General features: G+C 41.3%; 1 protein-coding gene across 1 annotated transcript in view; it reads left to right on the forward strand.

Moving 5' to 3' along the window:
* The first annotated feature begins 21,936 nt into the window (after positions 1 to 21,936).
* GADL1 (GAD like acidic amino acid decarboxylase 1) overlaps positions 21,937 to 22,581 on the forward strand; it is an 85,496-nt gene continuing 84,851 nt past the window's right edge. Inside the window, exon 1 of the mRNA XM_087740721.1 lies at positions 21,937 to 22,084. Within this exon, the coding sequence (XP_087596847.1) occupies positions 22,078 to 22,084 (7 nt within the window). The 5' untranslated portion in view covers positions 21,937 to 22,077. The remainder of the gene's footprint in view (positions 22,085 to 22,581) is intronic.

Raw genomic sequence — 22,581 nt, forward strand, 5'->3', positions numbered from 1 at the left:
AATACAAATCAGTATAAGAGTGTGAGATTTGTTATGCTTCAGCCACCCTTCAGCTTGCAGTATGCATTTTTCTTAAGCCTGGATTTGTGTTGGTCCTTTTTTTTTTTTTTGAGAATGATGCAGCAGCACAACAGCTCAGAGGCTAGGACCAGCACACAGAGACACGGCACTTTGTTCTGCTCTGACAGATGGGATTCAACCCATCTTTTTTGATGAAACTGCCCTGATCCGAATATAAGGGATGGTGTTTCTTTTACACCCCCTCATTCTGTTTTTTGTAAAATAACTAAAGGTTTGAGGGGTATGCTTTGTATCCGGTGATCTCCCCATGGAAAGTCCTGGGACACCATCCCTTCACCAAGGTGGATTTCACTGTCTATTGTAATTTTTCATTGCAAAATTTGTAGTCACTTCTATTGACCTGGGACTGCAAACTCCCTGGGGAGAATCCTGACCGCTAGGTGACAGAGTCAGGTTACTTTCCTTCACCCAGTGATCTTTTAATTTTTTATGCAAAGTGAAGCAGAGTCTGCCAGAGAGATGGTAAGGACTCCTGCCCCATAAAATAGCCAGACGCTTGTTGTAAAAGCAGCTTTTTGGAGAGGCCAGTTGAATCCCATCAGGCAGAAGATGGCTTTGAATGTGTGTTTTCTGCTGCTTCATTTGCTGAATTTACCACTAGATTGTGGTACAAAAGGAGGAGCGATAGAGTTCATCTGTTAGCTGTGCTTCAAAAGGCAGGAGTAACACTCTTCCTTTAGGCATGCTGATAGACCACCACCTGGATCACCCGCCAACTGCAACACCAACTGGTGGGACCCAACAGGGCTTGGTGCTCAATTGCCAAGGGATGTTAAGTATCTGTGTGCATGGTCAGAAGTACTCTAGATACTTGGGGAACACTCACGTTTACACTTGAGTCCCTTGAGGGACTTGAGGATTTACATACCAACTGGGGAAGGAGGCAGCCAGCAGTTTTATGTATCTTAGCTTCAGGGTTGGGTGGTAAATACAGAGACAAGTGAAATGTAGATGCCCTAGCCTTTTTGTGCCTCTGCTACTTAGTAGCTTTATCACTTGAACAATGTGGCCTTCTGCCATTGCAACCTCATGCCAAGAAAACCACAGTAATGTATGTTTGGTGCCAGTTGTATGAGTTACACAAAGAAAACTAGTTAGAGAAAAGTTTAGAAAATCTGAATTATTTCTGCAGGGGATTTTTTTTTTTTTTCCACCTGCAAGGCTTAATTAGTAGGACTCCAGATTGTAACAGTGCAGTGCTTGAAAACATGTTGGATTGCATTGAGACGTGCTTTTTATGGGATGCTTTCATATGCAAGTTTTGATGATATAGTGAAGTTGTTGGAAAATTGAGCAGCATTTCCTCTGACAGCTCCAGCTCACGCACGCTGCTTTGGATATCAGAACCCATTTTGTTGCAGGCCAGAAGGTTTCACATTTGACTTCTTTTTCTTCATACAGTTCTTACAACAGTTTTATTTTTTGATTTGTCACTATAGAAATCTACATGGCCTTTACTATAATCTTGGATAGTTGTAGCAGGCTCAATACAATGTATGTTCAAATGTACAAGGTAGGCAAGAATGTCACATGCAGCACAAAACATCTCTGTGCTTTGCCTGGGGAGCTGTTAGCCTGCTCTGCACAAGAAAGCAGAGCAGAGCACAGTGCATTTCACAGTGCATAAGGCTAGCTGAGCACTTGGTAATATTTTTCACTTTCTATCAATACACTATAAAGCAAAAATGTTAGTATACATATTTCTAGGCAACAGTGCATTTTTGCACATTGGTAAATACCATAATTCTCTTTTGCTTGTCAAGATGTGCTACCTACGAGTGTGAGGCTTCAAAGGAGGCAATTTAAAAACATAATTTTCCAGTCTGGATTAGCACTTACATGCCCCCCTAAAAGCGAGTCATTGAGACTGCAATTTTGAAATCCTGCTAAAAAAGCCAGTATCTCTCTCCTGACGTGTCTGTGCACTTACTGCTGGAAACCAGTTAAACCAAGGGAATATTTATAGCACCAGTGAGAGAATAAAGTTGGTCCTTTAACTGTGACAGAGCCCATTTCAGTCCTGTCAGCTGTCTCCTTTCTTAGTTGAACATCAGAAAGCAAGTTCCATTCAATGGTGGCTTCATGCTGCTCTCTGCTGCTAGCTGAAGCTTCAGTCAATGTCAGTGTGAGTTGGTTATTAGACCCTTCTGTCTGTACTGGCTGCAGCTCCTGCTCTTGATCCCTGATCTCTTGCATCTAACATCCACTTGCTCTCTTGATTGTGTAATGCTTCATGGAAGTTTTCTAGTCCATCTGTGTGTAGGAGATTTTGAGTATATGCTAATTTTATTGTAAATTATTGACAAGATGGATACGGAAAGATCTGTTTGTATAATGCTTTTGATACTGGAGAAATCCGATCAGATGTTTTCCATCAAGGAAGCCTCTTGTCCTGTTTTTCCTTCTTTCTGTGCTTCATTGTGAGTGTCTCCTGCTTGGCAAGTGGTCTGAGAAACTGAGAACTAGCCCCCACAGTGTTCATAGCTGCAAATACATGAGGGGTATGATCAAATTTAGGCAGCTCAGGCTGACTCATTATGTTGGTGTCTGCATGTTTAGCTCTGGTGACTATCACCAATTCCTTCCCTGCAGGTTAGGGTGGGGAGGCCCAGTGAATGCCTTCTGAGACATGCTCAAGAGAGCCCAAAGAACAGTGTTTAAGGTGGTTGGATATCATTAATTAAAACCGTAAGTGCATTTCCTTTGCTAAGCCTAGTAGCAATCCTTCTTTGACCTTTCAGTTATTGTGGGTTGGTATTAGGATTATTTTTAGGATGTTATTATGATGATTGTCATTAGGATTAAGGGCCCCAAGCTCTTTTCCGCCTAAAATGATAGCGTGTTCTTTTTATTTTAGATTAAGGAAATCACAGACCTGTCAAATCTCATGATTGCTCAAAGGGTCCTGCCATTGCATCACATCTCGTTCTCCTCACCTGCTCGTCCTTTGTCTTAGCCATCCACTATATAACACCCTGCTCTTTCTCCTGCTTTGTGGAACCTGGTGATGGAGGATGTGCATGACCAATGTGATCTGTAATTTGCCTGTGGTGGCACCTGGTGCATGGGCTGGTGGAGGGGCAAGGCCACAGTGCTACCATGAAGCACAGATATGCTCTCTCATGAGATCCAGTATTTGAAAGAGACTTTCAGAACTTCTTCAGCAGAAGCCAAGATCCCTCCGTGCCACAGGCTTACCAGATCCACTCCTCTATCACATAATGAAGGCGCTGGGACTTGAATATTGGGAATGAAGCAGCTTGCAAAGACTACAAAAGAACTAAACCAAAACACACCAATGTCCTTTAGTGAAGGCTATGTGAATACCTTCCTTAATAGACAGAAGAGACTCTGATATAAAATGTTTCCTATGCTAGGAGTCTGAAGGCACAATGCACAGAAAGCAGGTACTTTGGCTGCATAAATCACAGAACTTGAGAATATTACCAGTGTCCCCTATACAGATCCCTGTTGATTATCTGTGTTGTAGAGAATATAGTTTTTATTTCCCTCCTGCAAATTGATCTTCTACACACTTGTCTGACATATGAACTTTCAAAAAAAAATTATTTTTTTCAGGTCCAGAGGCTGTAGCGCTGAGACCCTGAGTTCTTCCAGTTAGCTGCCAGAAATTAAATCCAGGCTCTTTGATTCATGACCGTGTCTCTTTCCCATTATGCCTGAGCACTGATACCCTAAACACTAAATTCTGGGAATTTGATTCTGGTCTTCACAGTCTTGGCCTCTCCATCTGTGTGCACATACCCAGTGGGTACTATGTCCTTATATGCTCTGAACGGGTATCTCTGTTTAGGGATTCCTGTCTGATATTTCTGGGACTTGGAATTTGCTCTTTTGGATTCTCTTGGCAGAGAGACCTGAACTTGGCCCTCTGCCTGCTTCCTTTGGCCTTTAGCCTTTGCAATGGTATGTTCTTCTTTCCTGAGACCTGTCTTCATCTCAGCTGTCTGGGAGAACTCTGTGACTTTTCCCATCCTTTGCCCTCTGGTTTTGCAGGGACTCTGACCTGATTGTGGTCTGCACACGTCACTGGTATTGCAGGGAATGGTATTTCTGAGAAACCTTACTCTTGATATTCTTGGGTTTTTTTCAATTTCTTTTCCAAGTACCCATCTTAGCACCTTCACGTTTCACTTGGCCTCAATTTAAATGACATGCAACTTCATATTTTGCCCACTTCACAGCATTTCATCTACTTGATGGTGTTAAACCAATTCAAAATGTCTCGCAGATCCTTGATTCAGTTGTAACATTATGAAAATACCAATATGGAGAACATTTCCTGAAGAGGGATCAAAACAAAAGAGTTAGATACTCTCTTACTATTGTTTTAAAAAATACTGAATATTCACATTCATTGCACTTGGGCATAGATTGCTGGAGCTGAAAAATGTCCTTGTTAGATTAAACATTGTGGAAAAAGTTCACATGAGATCATCAATGACTCCAAAATACAACAGTTAATTTGCATTTCCCTTCCTCTTGAAAAAAATGTAATTTGGTGATCTAAACTGTGATGCTCTGAAGTCTTTCAGTAAAAGTTTTACATTTCCTGAGCAGTGTCAAATGACTTTCATTGTTGGAAAATGTTCTAGTTTTATCACACCTAAATATATACCTATTCTCTTTCAGAGAACTTTTTTTTTAAAATAACACCTCTTGACCACATGTCAATTATTAAAATTGCTTCAGTCTCAGTGAGGAGACTCACTGAGCTCAGAGTGAGATCAGAGCGCTCCATCTGGTAGATAAGTACACATGTAAGTGTACTGTGAAGCCTAAGACACATCCAAGGTCGGCTTCCCTCTCTGACTACCAATGGATTTGACACAAAGCCATCTAAAGGGCTTTCCAGGTGGCAATTAGTGTGGCAATCTGGCCTTAAGACAGGCCTCTGCTGCACAGTAACGTAAAGATTGTGGAGGGCCAGTGTCTCTAATGCTAGATAAAATGGGCCTTGGAGCATTCTCTGCCTTTAGGCCAGGTAGCCTAGCTCCTGTTCACATGGCTAAATTCTCTTTCCCTCTTCAAATATGATGACTGAGCTCAAATGGCTTAATAAGGACATACCAATACTGTTCCACCCCAAAACCGAGCCCACATAGGATGTGAGAGAGTAGGAGTCAGCATGGGTGAGAACTGGGCTGGGAGCTTGCTAGCACCTAAATGGTATCGATGATCACGGTCCAGAACTCAGGTCAGTACACAGTCTTGCTTAGTTTACAATATATAGTTACTAAGATTGAACTTCTAGAGTATTTTAAGTGCTATTGTAACACATTGTAATGAGGATCATGTGATGGCAAGGTCATAATGATGACAATTAGCAACAAGGCTGACCAGCAAGAAAAAGAACCTTTGCTATTAATGGCTAAAAATTTCCGGCAATAGTAAAGAAAGTTTTTTATGAAGAAAAAGTGTGAATACTTACTCCACTTACTCCATTGGCTTTGAATTGGTTTCATATTCTGTGACTATGAATGTGTAAGTGGGGTAAGATTGGAAGACCTTTGCTCCCTCAAGGGAAAAAAAATGATGACCACATGGTGCCTTTGCCTTAGAAGTGTTGCCCCGATTCAAATCCCGAGTAGTTTCTTTTTGGACCAAAATAGTTTATTCCCATGGAAACTCTGCATTTGCACGTTCCTGCTCTGAGCCAAGTCCTTTCAGGCTTTTGCCTTGAGGTACTCTGTCCTGTACAATTCTGATCACATAGCCATAATCCTGTACTTTGGTACAAGCCTTCCTTTTCATTGCTAAAAATGCATGTTTTCCAGCTCAGTTATAAGATCACCTAACAAATATATTTCCTGTAACCTCATTTATTTTATTAATGGTCGGTGCAGGTCGTGGTTTAACCCCCCAGCCAGCAACTAAGCACCACACAGCCTCTTGCTCACTCCTTGCTGGTGGGAAGGGGAAGAGAATTGGAAGAGTAAAACTGAGAAAACTCATGGGTTGAGATAAAGACAGTTTAATAGGCAAAGCAAAAGCTGGGCATGCAAGCAAAGCAAAACAAGGAATTCATTCACTACTTCCCATTGGCAGGCAGGTGCTCAGCCATCTCCAGGAAAGTAGGGTTCCATCACACATAACGGTTACTGGGGAAGACAAACGCCATCACTCTGTCCCCCCCCTTCCTTCTTCTTCCCCTAGCTTTTTATTGCTGAGCATGATGTCATATGGTATGGAATAGCCCTTTGGTCATTTGGGGTCAGCTGTCCCAGCTGTGTCCCCTCCCAGCTTCTTATTGGTGGGGTGGTGTGAGAAGCAGAAAAGGCCTTGACTCTGTGTAAGCACTGCCCAGCAATAGCAAAAACATCCCTGTGTTATCAACACTGTTTTCAGCACAAATCCAAAACATAGCCCTATACTAGCTACTATAAAGAAAATTAACACTATCCCAGCCAAAACCAGCCCAGCAGCCCAGCAACAAATGTCAGAGATTTCACTCTTTCAGTTGCAGAGGAAAGAAGCAGAAGTTCAACACATGGCATGTCAGGGATGGACAGAGAAGCACAGGCCTAATTAGCATTCCCTAGGTGATTTTCATCCAGCTCATTTTTTTATATCTTGACAGCACAGTACTGTTTTCATAGGTCTCTGATCTGAAAGTCGTAAGTGTCAAAATGGATCAGTGTTCTCTTTCTCTGTGTCGTGACTATTATCTTAATTTATTTTTCTGCTTTTAGAAGAATAATGATCATCCACTCACTTGGGTTAAAATATAAAGGCATCTGGGAATTCCAGGTCATATTTTTTGCTGGAAAATTCCAGTTAAAATGTTTTCTGATAAACAATGAAGTTTATAATATCTTTAAAATATGTGGGGGTTTTTTAGTAATATTTGATCATGTGGAGCTAAGTTTTATAGGAAGAGCTATGAGGAAAGAGCTTATTATGGCACAGCTTTGTGTGTGATTGTCTTTGGCCCCAATCCTGCAACTTGACGTTTGCAGAGGGACTTCTCTGAATGCTGTGTAGAGGCACTTGAGGTCATGGAGGATGTTTCTGTATCATGTAATGAAACTCAACACATAGACCTCTAGGGTGCTATTGGCCTGCACTCACACATGCATATGGTGCAGAGATCAAGCAATACTGCTGAAGAGCCACTCAGCTGCAAAAGGGTTCACTGAAGTGAAGCCTGGACTAAAATGGGTGGGAGTCAGTGGTCTACAATGTGCCATATTGAAGACTTTTGTAACACTTTCCATGCCCAGCTGAGTTGTTCACAGGAATGGCCAAAGTGTTGTCAAATGCATGGGGATAGTCCTGCAAAGGGCTTTGGCTTTGACATGGACCTCCTCAGCCAGAAGAAAAAGGTCCCTCCTCCACTCTCCATCCATACACCGAGCCTGTACAGTTTAGTAATAGGTAATAAGTAGTAAGTAGCAAGTAATAAGTAATAATTCCTTCTGTCAAGGGGGAGGCTCCTGACAGGCTTGTTCAGAGAGTGAAGAATTGATCTATTCAGCCTGCCCCTGAAGAAAGAAGAGGACGGGACGGTGCCCCACTGGGAAACTGCAGAGCACAGTCCTAGTGGTGAACCTGAGCTGGATGCAGTGAGCAGTATAGCTGAAGGAGTAGAGAGAGGCAACGTTGCCCACAAGCCTTCTTCATCTGGAGCTAGACTGCTAATTTCCTTTCATCACAGGTAGCTCTACTCGGACTATGGCCAAGCAAGGGAATGTGACAAGTGCTAACTTATCACCCATTTGGTGAAGCTGCTAGAACTGCGTGTTTGCAGTCAAGACTAAGTCAGTTGCTAAGAAAACAGCTGCACTGGTTTACGCTCTTATAAAATCTCTTTGCTGTTTGCTCCCCTCCCTCTGCCAGCAGTTACTATTCCTGTAGGAGACCTGGAAGAAAGAAATGTGTACCCATGCTTCCACCATTCCCATTCACAGTCTGTCACCTTAGTGGAAACCCACGTTCTTTGGTATTGCAAGATATCAGGTGCATTGGGAGATAATGTGATTTTGTTTTAAACTTGGTGAGTGGGGTTTAAACTAACACATTTCGTGTTTAAATTAACTTAAATTTTAAATTACTTTAATTGAAAATCATGCTTTTGGCTAAACTAATGTTACTTCATTGTGAAGTTAAATACTCAGATTCATATCTGAATACTCAGAAACGTGAGCTGTTGTGGAGATTTTTTTTCTTTATCTTGGAATTAAGCATTCGTTGCAGACAGAAGTAACAGGTTTTGGTACTGCGCCACCATAAATGTATGTTACTTGAATCTTCATTGCACCAGATCAAATGCTTCTATGCAAACTGCAAAAATGAAATCCAAGAAAATTGCCTTCATTAAGGTATAAATGAAACCATTTGCTGTACTTACAAAGACATTCCCAACCTGCTTTTGGCATAAAAAGTGTCATTTACAGCCTATCTTGGCACACACATCTCCTGCCTCCCAATTATGAATGCCTTGGGGTGACCAAGTAAGCAATAATTCCAGCTGCTCCTGACAGAAGAAGACACTGCTGCACTGCATTATTTTTCTGATGACTGTATCTTCCCAATGAGCTGAAACGGGCTTTGCATCAGCAACATCTGCAACAACAGGGATTTAGAAAGTGGGTCAGGTATATTGATGGATTAGAGAAGGAGAATGGATGAAGGAGGGTGTGTGTAAGCACATGTATAAATGTGGATCTACTTTTGTCTTCATATTTTCCTCCATATACCTAGCTAATTGATTCAGGTCATCTGGCAGTAGTCACAGAGGGGGTTTACAGTACATAGTGCTTTACTTGGCGCTTTAGTCACCATGGCTGAAAAATCTGACTCTGTTACAGTTAATAGTAATGCATTTTCTTGACTTGTGTGGGGACAGCATTTCTCCTTGTAATTCCTAAACTAGTTCAGGGCAGGATCTAGGTAACACATTGATTATACTATTTGTCCTCAGCACTGCTCGTTACTATTGGCTGTGGAATTTTGTATGTGGCAATGATAGTAGGTTGCTTGAGATTAAAAAATGTCTAAAATAAGATGACAGATTTCAGGAGGGAAAGGATTAAAATCTGCGGACCAAGGATTACAATCAGCTAGAGAAAGAGGTAGATGGAAAACCTGTGTTGTTTTGAGTCTGGTGTTAATATATCAGGCAGCCGGGTGGGAGGACGTATTGTGAAAACATCTGCAGTGCGAAGTTTGATTCCCTGGGGTGAGAAAAGATATGGTGGAAGCAGCAGCAGCTGCAGTCAGACTGAGAAATCTCTGCTTTTGTTGTTTATTTTAACAGCAATATTGAGCTTCTGTTGTGTTGATGGCTCTGGAAACTGTCTAGTTTTCTTCTTGCTGGCCAGGCAGGGGAGATTTGGAGCACGCTTCCTGGGAGCTGCCCATTAAGTTGGCTAATGCATAAACTGGAAGGGCCACCGAAAGGGAACAGGGATCTTGAAGGTAGCACTTCAGCCATCAAATTTAGTCCTTTGCAGTAGCAGGCAGCCCTGTGATAAATGTTTAGTACAGATAAGTCAACAGAAATGCTACTCTGTGTATATCCCAGGAGCCACAGAACACTTCCCCTAAACTTGTAAGAACACAGAAGTCCATAATACAAAAGGCAGAACCACAAAAGCACACCATACCATAGGAAAAGAGCAGAAGAGATTGGGGCATTGCCAGTGTGTTCAGACTCTAAAGTTTCAGGAGAATTTGTCCCCTAAAGAAGTCTAGAAGATCCTACAAAGTAAACAATCCCTCACGCTACTGATAGAGACCAAAACCTTCCAAGCCTTCCCTGCCAATCTGCTCTGAAAGAATTTTTTGGCCCCAAAACTTGTGACCAGCTTAACCCTTAATGCCTGAGCAAGGTGCATCATGATTTGGACAGCTCTTTATCCTCCATGTCCATTTAGTTTTCTCACTGGCCTCTATCTTCTGAGACAGCTAACGGGGTTCTCTGTTAGTATCAGTTATGGATATAGTGATAGTGAGACACGCTAGAAACTGACTGGAAACAGACTTTCAGACCCATCTTATGTTGACCTTTCACTCACCATTACAGAGATCTTGTCAAATCTCGTAAAAAAATAATCTGAAAGTAAGCTAACTTTCTTTTTACGTTTGTTTGTTTTCCTGTTGGACCTTCCTGCAGGGTGAAGGAGAAGGGGCTCATTAGAGACTAGCACAATCTTGTTGGTTTGCTTTCCTATGTTGCCACCACATGCGTCTATCTTCTTTTTCACTGTCGTTATCTATAGTAGCAAGGATCAGATAGAAAATCTGGCCTTTCCTATTCATTTTTATAAATTAAACCCCTCCAGGTGGGACTGCTGTCAAACTAGGTTAACTTTTAGAGTCTTTATCATAGACAATGTCTCTTAAAATTACCTTATGGGGTTTCAAGACCACTAAGGGCCATATGCTTTTAGCCTTTAAACAAAACAGAAGAAAGCAGATGTGTAGACATTGTAAATGAGAAATCAAGTGAAAGCTTCAGCCCATTCTTTACACCAAGAGGTTGTACATAACATTCTGGAGCAGGGCAGAGCAAAGAGGGGGCTGTTAAAGAGTCCATTAGTAGTTATGTTGTCCTGGGGCAGAAACTGGTATTTCAGCACACAAATCACGAGGTACCTTCTAAAGAGAGAAACTGAACTCTGAGTTGCAAACATTTGAAAGTCTCATGCATAGTTCCCGATAGGTGGGAAAGATTGTGTTTCTAATGCCTTAATATACCAGAAGTTCCATATTCTTTTTAGTGCTGAGTAGATTCTGGAAAATCCTGAATGCAGTCCTGTTACCATTTTGCTGTAACCTTTTTATTGAATTGATTTTTTTTTTACTGGTAAGGGAGAAATACTAATTAACTCTCTCCATTTTTGATAGCTTGCCTTATTATAAAACTAATTAGTGTCTGGCTTTTATTGTTGTGAGAATTAGAAAACTGAAAAAAGCCTCAGAGTAACAAAATTAAAAATATGAGATTTTTCTAATGATTCTGTGCTGGGTCAGACACTTATGTATTTCTTCCAACAAACTTTCATTTTCTTAGGAAAGGAAAAAGAAAAGAGAGTACTCTTTGGGATACTTGAAGTTCCGTTACTGCGCCAGTTCTTAAAACTAGCCTCTGAGAAAATGGGAGCAGTAAAGTGTAAAAGATACTCAGGGCTAGAATTGTTAAGCAAAAAATCCCGTTTGCTATCAACAGAGGTTTCTGCTTCAAAACTAATGGCACAATTATTACCTTCATCAACCAAAGCATCCAGAATGGAAAAAAAGCCCTTATTGCCACTCTGCCACTGCAAATAAACTGAGTAACAAGGGACTAGAATTAAAGAATATAATAATGAATTTACAGAGAAGGGTCAAAAATAGTAGCAGTGTTGTCTTTTGATGGCCAAATACTGTAATAAAAAGAAAATGGCCTTAAAGGGTCATCTTGAAAAACTGGAAGTAATCTGAGATACTTCATTTTGTTATAGTGGGTCAATTTATGTTAGGGGATCATTATATTATTGAAATTTTATTGAAAAGTTCTAAACTATAGGGATTGACCTCTGAAGAGGAATCAAATAGTTACACAATTAAGAATTACCTATATCAATATAAGTAGCCATATTTTAAAAGGCAAAATGCTGATTTCAGCTACTGATTTAGCACTTCTAAATACCAGAGGTAAGAGAACCTGTTTCAGTGATTGTGTTAGTTTTTCTATGTCTGAACTGCCACACTAGCACTAAAACTTTGTCTAGACAAACCTTTAGAAATGGGTTGCTTATATGCAAGATGCAACACAGCTGATGTAAAATTACATATTTTGGTTTTTATGTTGCTGTTGACATTAAATGTTTGAAGATGGTTATGATTCAGGAGGGAATGTAACTGGTTTTAATGGACCACAGTTGGTTGTGAAGTATATAATTTAATGGCATCTTTATCCCTAAATGTGTTATACACCACTCTGTATTGCTTTACATAAGTAGGCACTAAAAGAATATGTTAAAATGATGCATTTTCTCTTCGTTTAATTTTTAACAGTATGTATGCTTGTACATTTTAGATTTATATACTTGTCAGAGATTCCCTATAGTTTGGTTTATTTGTAAAGTGGTACTGGCATCTTTTCTAAAACAAGGTGGAAGTTCATTTTGATTTCTTTCCATTGCACTGCTGGCCTGCCTTGCATTTTGTGACTCATTTGGCTCCATTCTTTCTGATATGCCTGTAGAGTAAGTCTTTGTATCTGTATTCTTCTGTGTTGTCAAGTACAGAAGACTTTGCAGTCTTGTCATCTCTACTATTTTGAATATAACTGGTTGAGTGAGCAATCACAGTCGGCATTTCTTAACCTGTTAAATCCAAAGAGAACCTAAGTGAAAAGACGTCTTGGCAAAGAATGCCTTACGAGTTTGAATGGAGGGTGTCTCAAGGGAAAACCAGTTCTGAATGATTAAATTAAAAAAATTCTTGGAAATAATGAATCCTTCTTCCTGCCTGGGCAGCCCGATACCAGCATACCTCATGAAAGAGTCTACCTAACTGAAAGAGCCAGGACTTTGAGCAATTGTCCTCAAGTTGCAACTTTTGGGTTGCAGCTGACTAAGTTGTTCTCTAATTTTCTTCCTAAAAAAATTCTCAAAAATACTATGTGAATTGCTGTTTTCAGGAGACCAGTTCACATAATCCTAACATCTAATAGCACTCCCAAAGTGTTTGATGAGGAAAGAAATAGCAGTGCACAGGCTCCAGTTCAGCTATTCAGTTATGAATGTCTTTGCCAAAGTGAAAATGTGGCTGAAAACAGTCAAAAGGCCCTCTTGTTGAAAGTTCTCCTGTCGTTTGTTTACACACTGCCATTTCTACGCTGGAAACTCTAGTTTCTTTTTTTATTAATATACTGTTCATATTGCGAAAGGTCTGTAGGTATTCACATCAAATCTCTACTCCAGAATAACAGTTGTGCTATGCTCATTAAGTCCCACATCTTATGTTATCAGCTCCTTCCTCAGGTAGATCTGTCCTAGCTTTGCCTCAGCTTTATCAGCAGAAACACCTGGTGCCTTTCATGGGCGCCTTCTGTGGAGGAAGCCGTCTTTCTAGTCCTTAAGAAGCAGAAATGGGTGACAGCGTTTCAGCAACAAGGATAGTCTTTTCTCCTAGTTAGGGGCTGGGACTTCCATTTGTTTTTGCTGTGTAACAATTTAAAATTGCTGGCTCATTCTCAGTCTCAAAACATGAAATGTACTCCATGTGCAGGGCACTATGCTGGATGGAGGAGACGGGAGTTCAGATCCTTGATCTCTCAGGAGTCTAGAGGTAACTTTCAGCAAGACATTGGCAGTGACTTGACCTTTCTGTACACCATATTGTCTGTATGCAAGCTGTTTTCTTTAATCTAAGAATAGGGACTTTTGAAAAGTTATGTAAGAGCTGAAGATGCTAAGAGGGGTGAGCTCCTTAGCATAATTCTTGTCCTGAGAGGTGCTTATATTTCTTGTTTATACCTCCTTTGATCTCAGAAAAGATGCTTTGTCACAAACTAACCTTTTTTGCTCACTAGAAAATTGTTGCTGGAGAAATAACTGGAAAGAAAAAAAATTGCAGACATTACTTATATGTGCTGTACTGTGCCCCACTCCCAATCATCTCTGCTTCTTGGTCTTAAGTTTGAATTTACAAGGCCAGCTTGTTGCATACGTTGCCTATTTGCAGCCAATGATGTAGTTCAGTGTTTTGAAAGCTGCATGAAAACCAGATGAATCAGGACAGCCTCGAATTGCAATTGAATGTGTGTCCATTGGAAGTAACTGGTCACTTTCCTTTCTGCAGGGGGGCCTAAATGTTAAAACCACTTCCAGCTATCACAATAACAAGGTTTGGCATAGCTGTGCTTTTTAACCAACAGTGTACAGACAGACAAAAGGGCCACTGAATTACTTAAATTCTGCTTCTGCTATCATGAGAGAGCTGATACAGGCCCGAAGCGCCTTCTGGTTTCATATAGCTAATACTGTCCTGTAGAAGTTAGTCCTCTCCCTATGTCTGCTTCGTTTCTCCTGAAAGACAGAAGAGTAGTAAGCCACCTAACTGAAATTGGTTCTTGAATCTACATGCAGTATTTACATTATTTAAAACATGTTACCATTAAAAAAATACTTTGTTCTGGATGTGGGCTGGTGACATCTGTTTGCTTCTTGCCTGTGCCTAGTCTCTGTATCCCAGCCGTGACATCAACTATTACAGTCCCTGCTTACAGCAATTTCGTTTTACCTCAGACTTCTTTAGACATAGCAGGTCTTCACACAAATACAAGAAATAGTGCTCATTGCAGTGAAATTGTACAAGGTCACATCAGATATGAAGATGGCTCAAAGAAGCTTTTTTTTTTCTCCCTGAGTGCAGTTTCATGATGCTTGATGTACACTGTACACAGAATTCTACATTTGCCATGCAAGTGAGTGTTGGAATCTTTTCATTTGCAGAACCCACAGGCTCCTTCTTTGCTAAATAACACTGCTCAGTATGGTTCTGAAATTGCCTGCTGCTTTGCATCCTTCTGAATATTATGTGGTCCATGACTCTTGTTTTGCAACAGGAAAGAATTAATATAAAATCTGTTTTGAATTGATATTGAATGGGATCTTCATTCTTTTCCTGAAATTTACAGAGACAGAAAGCTCATGCATTAGCCCTCCTTACTTACTATGGTTTCATGCTCTGAAAGACGATGTAGACGTGTTCCACTTACGCTCTGCAGTATCTGTATCTGCCTCCAAATGGTACCACACAATGCCCTGCATTGGATAGAGTGTTAGACCTGTCTGAGTGCATTTCTTGGCCTCATGTTACCTTCTGGTGGCTGCAAGTTACAAAGAACAAAAATCCTGATTCTAGAAACAATATTCATGCCTTTTATTTTATGGCTTGCTAACGTGACAATTACAGCTTTTGCCACAAAGGTATTTCAGGATGGCATTTGCTTAGCCTGCTCAAAATTTCCTAGTTTTTATTCTTTTGGAAAATCGCAAGAGATTTTGTTTTTTAGGTGGGGAACAAACATGCTTTGGGGAACAAACAAGATACTTTATGTGGAAAAACAGGTATATAGGGTTTTCTTAAGATTCCTGACACTACAAAATGTGAAAGTGGAGAGTTTGCCCCTTCTCTGCTTCATCATCTCTATTGCTCTGCTCTTCAGAGTTTATTGTCTCAAGGATATCTAGTGAAGCCTGATTCAAAAGTATCTATAAAAGATTTTGGAAAAGAGCCATTGTGGGAGAGTCTAATTGATGCAGCTGATGAGTGAAATCCTGTCTTTTTACTAATCGCATCTTCAACTTTTGTAATCTTCGTATGTGGATTTTATCTCCTAACTTCCAAGATAAACCAAGGACTGATCTTTGATCTGTTCTGCCAGCACATACAATCATCCGTGACAGCCCTGTGCAGGATAGCACTCCGGCTGCAGCAGTGTGTATCTCTGTGTGGGCCATGTGCCAAATACCCAGCCTTGAGGAAGAGTCTGCAGCTTGCCTTGAGCATTGTGTTACTTTTGCTACTTCTTTAGCAATATCCAAGCTTGCTAGTTTAAAGATAGCTCATACATGCCCACACTATCCGCAGTGACCGCAGTAGAGCAGTACCTGGTGTTTGTCTAATTTTTCTCTATCCCTTCTCTGTGATCCTCTTTCTCTTTCTATGCTTAAAATAGAATGTTAAGATTCTTGCATTTAAAAAAAAAAAAAAAAAGAAAAGAAAAGGAAAAAGCTATGTGCACTTCTAGTATCTTTTTGTTTATTCAAAAACATCAAGTATAGACATATAATAAGGATGAGAACACCTTGCTTTTATTAGCCATTTTTCCCTAGGCTTCTCTCTCTAGAACACAATGAAAGAGGCAAATGTGAATTATATAGCTATCAAAAGATTTTGGTAATGTTATAAACGATAAGAATGAAGCTTGTGTAGTCTTTTTCTTTGTAATCAATGAGATCTTGAGATAAAATTAGAGTTTGAGATTTGAAATATCCTGATTTTTTACAATTCTTGAACATGATTTCCGTATTGCTTCTGCTTCCTCTTCTATCTGCCTGATTCAAATGGCAAACAGAAGCCCTGCTCTAATCAGTTGATCGTCCTATTTTTCATTTGCAGGAGTGATTTAATCCCTCTGAATTACAGAAGGGGCAAGTGACTTCATAAACCTCAGTAATGAGATTTGTTAAGCATGATTTTATCATGAGGATCTTTCCTAGAGCACATATCTACCCCAGGAAAATATTTAATTAAAACATAATGGGTGAAACAGTATGCTGATTCCCAAATCCTGCAAGTTTCCTCCTCCTATGAGGTTTTAAATTCTTTTGCCTCCCACCAAAATCAGCATTAGAGAAGGGATATGACATGATCTCGTTTGCCAACATTGATTAAGGGAGAACGTACAAAATGTATCAGTTATTCAAAAATAGTATTACAATTTTGAGATCAGGCACCTCAGGTAGTCTACCCTTTAATAATGTATGTTGCAAGGCTTCTTTTATTAAACATGGGAATAATAACAGTCAGATCTGTAATTATCATTATTGACTTGAATCAACAAAAGTCAGTCTTGAAAGTTTGCATGTTTAAGGGTTATAAATAGCCCTATTTAGAGTCCCTTACATTTTTTTTCAAGAAAATATAAATGTGATTTGATTTGAATGCACAACATGGGTGTCTAAACTGGGTCCATAAAACCACGAAAGACTCGCCAGCAATTTAAGTGAGCTTCTGTTTGAGCAGCAAGTGGGGATAAAGCTAGCAACATGAGGTTGCCACAGGCCCGAGTGGGATGTCCAGCCCAGGCCTGCAGTGGAGCGGTGGGACATCTTTTCAGTGCCTCTGACTCTTTTAGGCTGTTGTTGTTGTCTCCTGCTCATCCTGCCCCTGGCACCACCAGCAGGGACAGCAGTGGGTTCTGGTATTTGACAGTTCCTTGCCCTGCCTCCTAAGGATGCAGAGGCTTTTGCTGCTTGTGAACTGCTCCCCGTGCTTTCCTCCATCTAGACTCTTCCTAGCATGTGTGGCCTTTGGACATCTGAATATATGATGTCCAGAAGAAGATATGGCCTATGTGTGTCTCAAGGGAACGACATTTGATCACTTTGATATGCAGAATATATTATCTGGAAAGTGTCCTGTAGCCATATTTTGCTGCTTAAATTCAGTATTCCTTCTGCTGGCTTTGTTGTCTTTGCTGATGCCTTTAGGGTCTGAGCCTCACCTACTGATATTTTGTAGTTTTGAGCCTTGATGTTCTGAACAATGTGTTTTGCCAGCCAGCTAATGTAATATTGTTCCTTTGAAGGCATCAGATGCTGCAACTTGAGAGCCTAACTACTTCTTCACTTTACTGTATAGAATGATCAGTCTTCACCTTTGGTTGGCCTCCAGTACCAGAGCAACATTATTCCTCTAGGCATCAAAAAGGTAATGAATGCCCTTCAACCTCTTAATGCTTTTTCTTCTCTGTCTCAGTTACCTGCACCAGACTACTACTGTTTGAGTTCCATAGGTGATGTTGATACCAATAGAGGTAACCATGACACTTCAATTATTTATGCCCCAGGATCTGATTTTCACAAGCACAGGGATCCTGCAGCTTTTGTTTACTCCATTTGGAGCTGAGTATTCTTTGTAATTCTAAAAATGGAGACCACAGCATCTCCTGGGGAAAAGACACACAAAGAGCTAAGACCCTACTTTATGCACCTTTCAGGTTAGATTTGCAAAAGTATCTGGTAATTTTGAAAGCTTCCATCTTTAAGACCATCTAAAGAGCCTGGCATTTTTCTAAATAATTTCTAGAACTATTCAATGGGTGCTAAGGTTTGCATACCAAAATTAGGCAGTTCAAAATCTTTGAGTCTCTTTTGGATAAAATTGTTTTCTTGTTTGGAAACCACCCTTGTTTTGAATTTTGGGGTAACGGAACTGAAAAAATGTTTACATGGTAACTCCAAAATGAACTCTCCCTCTCCCCACTTTATTCTTTCTTCCTTCAGTTAAGGAATGTATTATTATTCTACTATTCTGTTTTAACTATTTGTTTACAGCCATTGGTTTTCTGCATAGTTTAGAGGAGGTTCCTTACTTGACGAAAAGGTTGTGTCTTCATGTAACAAACTTCAGAGAGAGGGACAGGTCATGAGAACAGAAGGGGCACTGAGGTGAACATCAACTTTATAAGCAGAAGAGAGAAGATGCAGGTTCACATTCTGGCAAATACAACAATTTAAGAAGAATGTTATTTCATTAATGTTTAAATGTAGTTCTCAATAGTTTATGTACAACACAATTCAGTTGTGTTGTCCTGGCTGCTTCCAGAGAGGTAGGTATTACTTGTCAGTGTCAAACCTTTTAGTCTTTGTTGCATACCACAGCTCATTATGGGGGATCATAGTTTCAGGTGAGGTAACTTGATTCATTTATACACAAGCTGGGCAAGAAACCCATAAATATTTAAAACTGATGTATATTTACCAGTATAATATTGCATATAGAATTAGTTGTCTGGTTTGTCTGCCAGCATTTCAAAGCTTCCAGTTTAATTATCATGTTACCTAAGTCTGATGGCCAGTGTTTTTAATGGATTCATGCTTCTGCTCTTTCCTTCGGCTTCTCCTTAAGCTCTTCTGAGCTCCTTTGTGACCCAGGTGAATTGAAATCTTGTCCGCTTAATACACTGACAAATGAAAATAGGTGAATAATGTTGATTGTCTTTTGATATTTCATACTCTGCTTGCCAAGAATGCCTCATATACTGCAATAATTTAAAATCCTACACACTCGGGATAGTCATGTTTTTCATAGAGACTGGTTGGAGTTGGTTGACAAAGAATATCATCTTAAGCAGGTGCTCACCAGTAGCCATTCCTTCTTATATTTACTGCGTACAACCAAAAATAATGAAGTAAGATCACAAAGGACCATTTAGTCGTATGATCTGATCTCCTTTGTATCCTATGTCATTAAATTTCATGCATGTACAAGTATTGAGGGCACTAACCAGCATTTGGCTAAAACTTGTCTTTCAGAAAGACATCTTGTCCTGGTTGGGGGACATAAAACCATTAAGAATTTCTTAGTGCCCTTGTTAGCTTGTTCCAGTGATGTATTGTCACCTCAAAAAGAAAAATTTTGTGCTTCATTTGAATTTGTCTGACTTCAGTTTCTACCACAGCTTCTTGTTATGCTATTTTCCGCTAGGTTAAAGAGCCCTTCAGAATTCAGTATTTTTTTTCTCCATAGAGGTACTTATATGCTGTAATCAAGTCAATCTTTTTGATGCGATAAACAGATTGAGCTCTTTAAGTCTCACTCAGCAGCATTTTTCTTCAGTTCTCAAATCACATTTTCAGCTCTTTATCTGCCCCCTCTCCAATTTTTCAACATTTTTTTTCAAAACATGGGCAGGAACACTGTATACAAGATTGGTCTCATCAGTGATATATCCAGAGATAAAACTGTATCTCCCCTACTTCCTACTCCCCTGATGCAGATTAATCCTTCCTGTTACCAGTGTCAGAGTGAGCGTTTATGATGAGTTGGTGACTACAGCCCCTAAATCTTTTTCAGCAAGTGCCATCTCCCTCTCAGTACACAGCATCTACAATCCTTCACGCTTGTTACAGGGATTTAGTTATAGCAAATGTATTTTGTTTGACAAGGCCCAGTTTGCCGCTCAGTTCAGACTACTTCACATGGTTGCTTGGTCCTTGTTACCTTTACCCTTTCTCTCCTCTTTGTGTCATTTTCAGATGTGACCATGTTTTCACAGAAACACACCCGTTCGATGAAGGTTCCTCACTGTCAGCTGCTTTTTGTCATCAGTCATTTAGGCAAGTCTTAGTCAATTTAACACGTGCTTCAATGATATCATGGGGTATGACATTTTCTTTCAGGCTGTCTTAAAGGTCTAAATCATCAATATGCACTTCACCAAATGAGCAATCTCATCAAAGAATGGATTTGGAGAGGTTGGATTAGACTTGGTCTTCATAAAAAAGACTGGAATTATTTCTATTCCTTTCTTTGAAATCTTTTTTAAATTAGATCAGTTATTCCCATTATTATTTGGGGTTCTGATGTTGGCCCATATTTTCCTGTCATTGCAATTGCCCTTTTTGACTACTAGTATAACATTAGCACCCCTTTGGAGTTTCACAAGTATTCTGAAGTTTACTAAAACAGGTGAAAGAGCCCAAGTATCTATTCTGGAACTGGGAGTAAAAGTTATCTAAGTTTGCTTATAGGAGAATGGTCATGATTTCTATCTTTCTTAATTACTAGCGGGCTGGAGCAGTTCTTCATAGTCCCCTTGAGATCCATCTACTTGTTTCTTTTGTAGCACAGAAGTACTTATTGAACATATTTACATTTTCCACATCAGCACAAACCCACTTACGAATTACATTTACTGATGGGCCAGAATCACCACTGGGTTTTCTTTTATTCCTAACACACTTAAAATGTCTCATTTGTCTAGCTCTTACAACCATTTTTTCCCTGCCTATTAATTTCCCATATCAATTTTTGATATTGTAACTTGTAATTTGTATCTACTGTAATTGATATAATTTCTCTTTGTTTTCCATTTTATTTCTAACTGCTACCTTTGAGCTCTTATGGGAAAGTTACTGCCTTCTGTGATTGAAAAATCATTGTGGTTTGGCCATTTAATAGAGTCTTTAAAAAAGCCCCTTTTTTCAGTGTTCTCACCTTTTTGCCTTGTCAGTTCCTCTTACTGTTTTTCTCAGTTTGTGGAAATTAGGTCTTTTGAAGCAGCAGAAATACATAGGTTTGACTGGGGCCGTCCTTTATTTACCCACGATGAATGCGGTCAGGCCATGATCGCGTGTTCCCAGGCACCTACGAACTTTTAATTTAGTGATATCTACCATTTTTATCTATCACAATGAGGTTCAAATACTTATCTCCTGCAGTGCAGGATATCTATTGGGCTACAAAATTGCCTTCTGCAAATTGTAGAAGTTATTAATGACTTAGTAGAGGCTGCAGTTGAAGCTGGAAAATGGATACATTTGTTTCCTCACAAACAAGGAAAATTAGGATACTAAGTGTGAATAAATGTTTGATTCACGCCTGAATATTTCACCAGCTTCCAAAAATCTTTGCCAAACTTTAATCAGGCCTGAATTTTAATGGAAGACATGTGCTTTTGGGGGCTTTGCTAGTCAATTTTTGGACGCTTTCAGACCTTCTTGTGACAACAGCACTAATGCCTTTTGTCAAAAAGAAAGCTTGTTTTCATTTTTTTTTTAAAGGTAGCAATTACGAGGAAATAAAGGGATGAGAATTAAGAAGACTTGTGTCGCCTTGAATGGGGCTGGTGTCCTGGAATAAACTGGAATAAGGAGGTCAGCCACAACTCACTCGGAGGCCTTAAAATAGCCCTTAAAATAGCCCTCAAGGGCCGGCGGTGCCAGGCCGGGCTTTGACGAGCAGCAGGGCGCAGGCAGGGCTGGGCGCGCCTGCTGCCGCCGCTCACCCCCCGGAAGGGTTTTGAGGCACAAACCCTGACACCCTGTCACAGGCAGCGACAGCAAGCCCCCCCCCCGACTTCGGGAATAAGGAATAATGCTCCCGGGCGTTAAAAACCTCCCTCCTCATTTATCGCAGCCTGCCCGCCGCCGGTCCCCGCACACGGGCAGGGAAACCCTGCGGGCGGCTCCCCCCGCTCCGGTGCGCCCGGCCGTGCCCCGTCACCTCCACCCCCGCCGGAGGAGGCGGCTGGCGGCGGGCCAGCGGCGCCGAGGGTATTAATAGGCGGCCCGGAGACAGCGGCCGGGCGGCTGCGGGTGTGCGGGGCGAAGGCTGCGGGCTCGGCTCGGCCCCGGGCGCGGCACAGGACGGCTCGGCGCGGGAGCGGCCACGGCCACGCCGGGGAGGTGCCTCCCCTCCCCTCCCCTCCTCTTCCGTCCCGCACCCGGCTCCCACCGCGAAGGCGAGATGGAGGGTAAACGCTGCCGGGGCTAGAGCCGCCCTCTCACCCCTCTCTCCACGCTTCAGCGGGGCGGGGACCCCGCCCGCCGCGCTTCAGGCTGCGGCCGCCGGGGCGCCGCGGTCTCGGCCGGGCGGAGGGGCTCGGGGGAGGCGGGGAGGAGGGAAGCGCCTGGCTCTCTGCCCCGCTCGGGGCTTTTAACCCCTTCTCCTGCCGGCCACCGGCTTGCGGGGGCTCCCGGAGCCTCCCTGCCGTGGCTACCACCGGGCCCGGGGAGGACAGGGACCTCGGGGCGGAGGAGGGAGGCAGGGTCGGTTCGGGAGGGGTAGGGCTGCCTTCGTGGAGGGCTCCCGCCGCTTCAGGAACTTCCCGGGTAACGTGTGGAGAAGAAAGGCGGCCTGTTGCATATCTATCTATAACCTCCTTTCTTAAGGTGCAGCAGTAATATAGCCAGAACGGTTTAATAAGGTATAGAGTTTGCAACAATTATTATAAAAGCGTTGCACCACAGT

The sequence above is a fragment of the Nipponia nippon genome, unplaced genomic scaffold (genome assembly GCF_047370975.1).
Source record: "Nipponia nippon isolate SJK-2023a ecotype South Korea unplaced genomic scaffold, ASM4737097v1 scaffold_1, whole genome shotgun sequence".
In the NCBI taxonomy this organism is placed as follows: Eukaryota; Metazoa; Chordata; class Aves; order Pelecaniformes; family Threskiornithidae; genus Nipponia; species Nipponia nippon.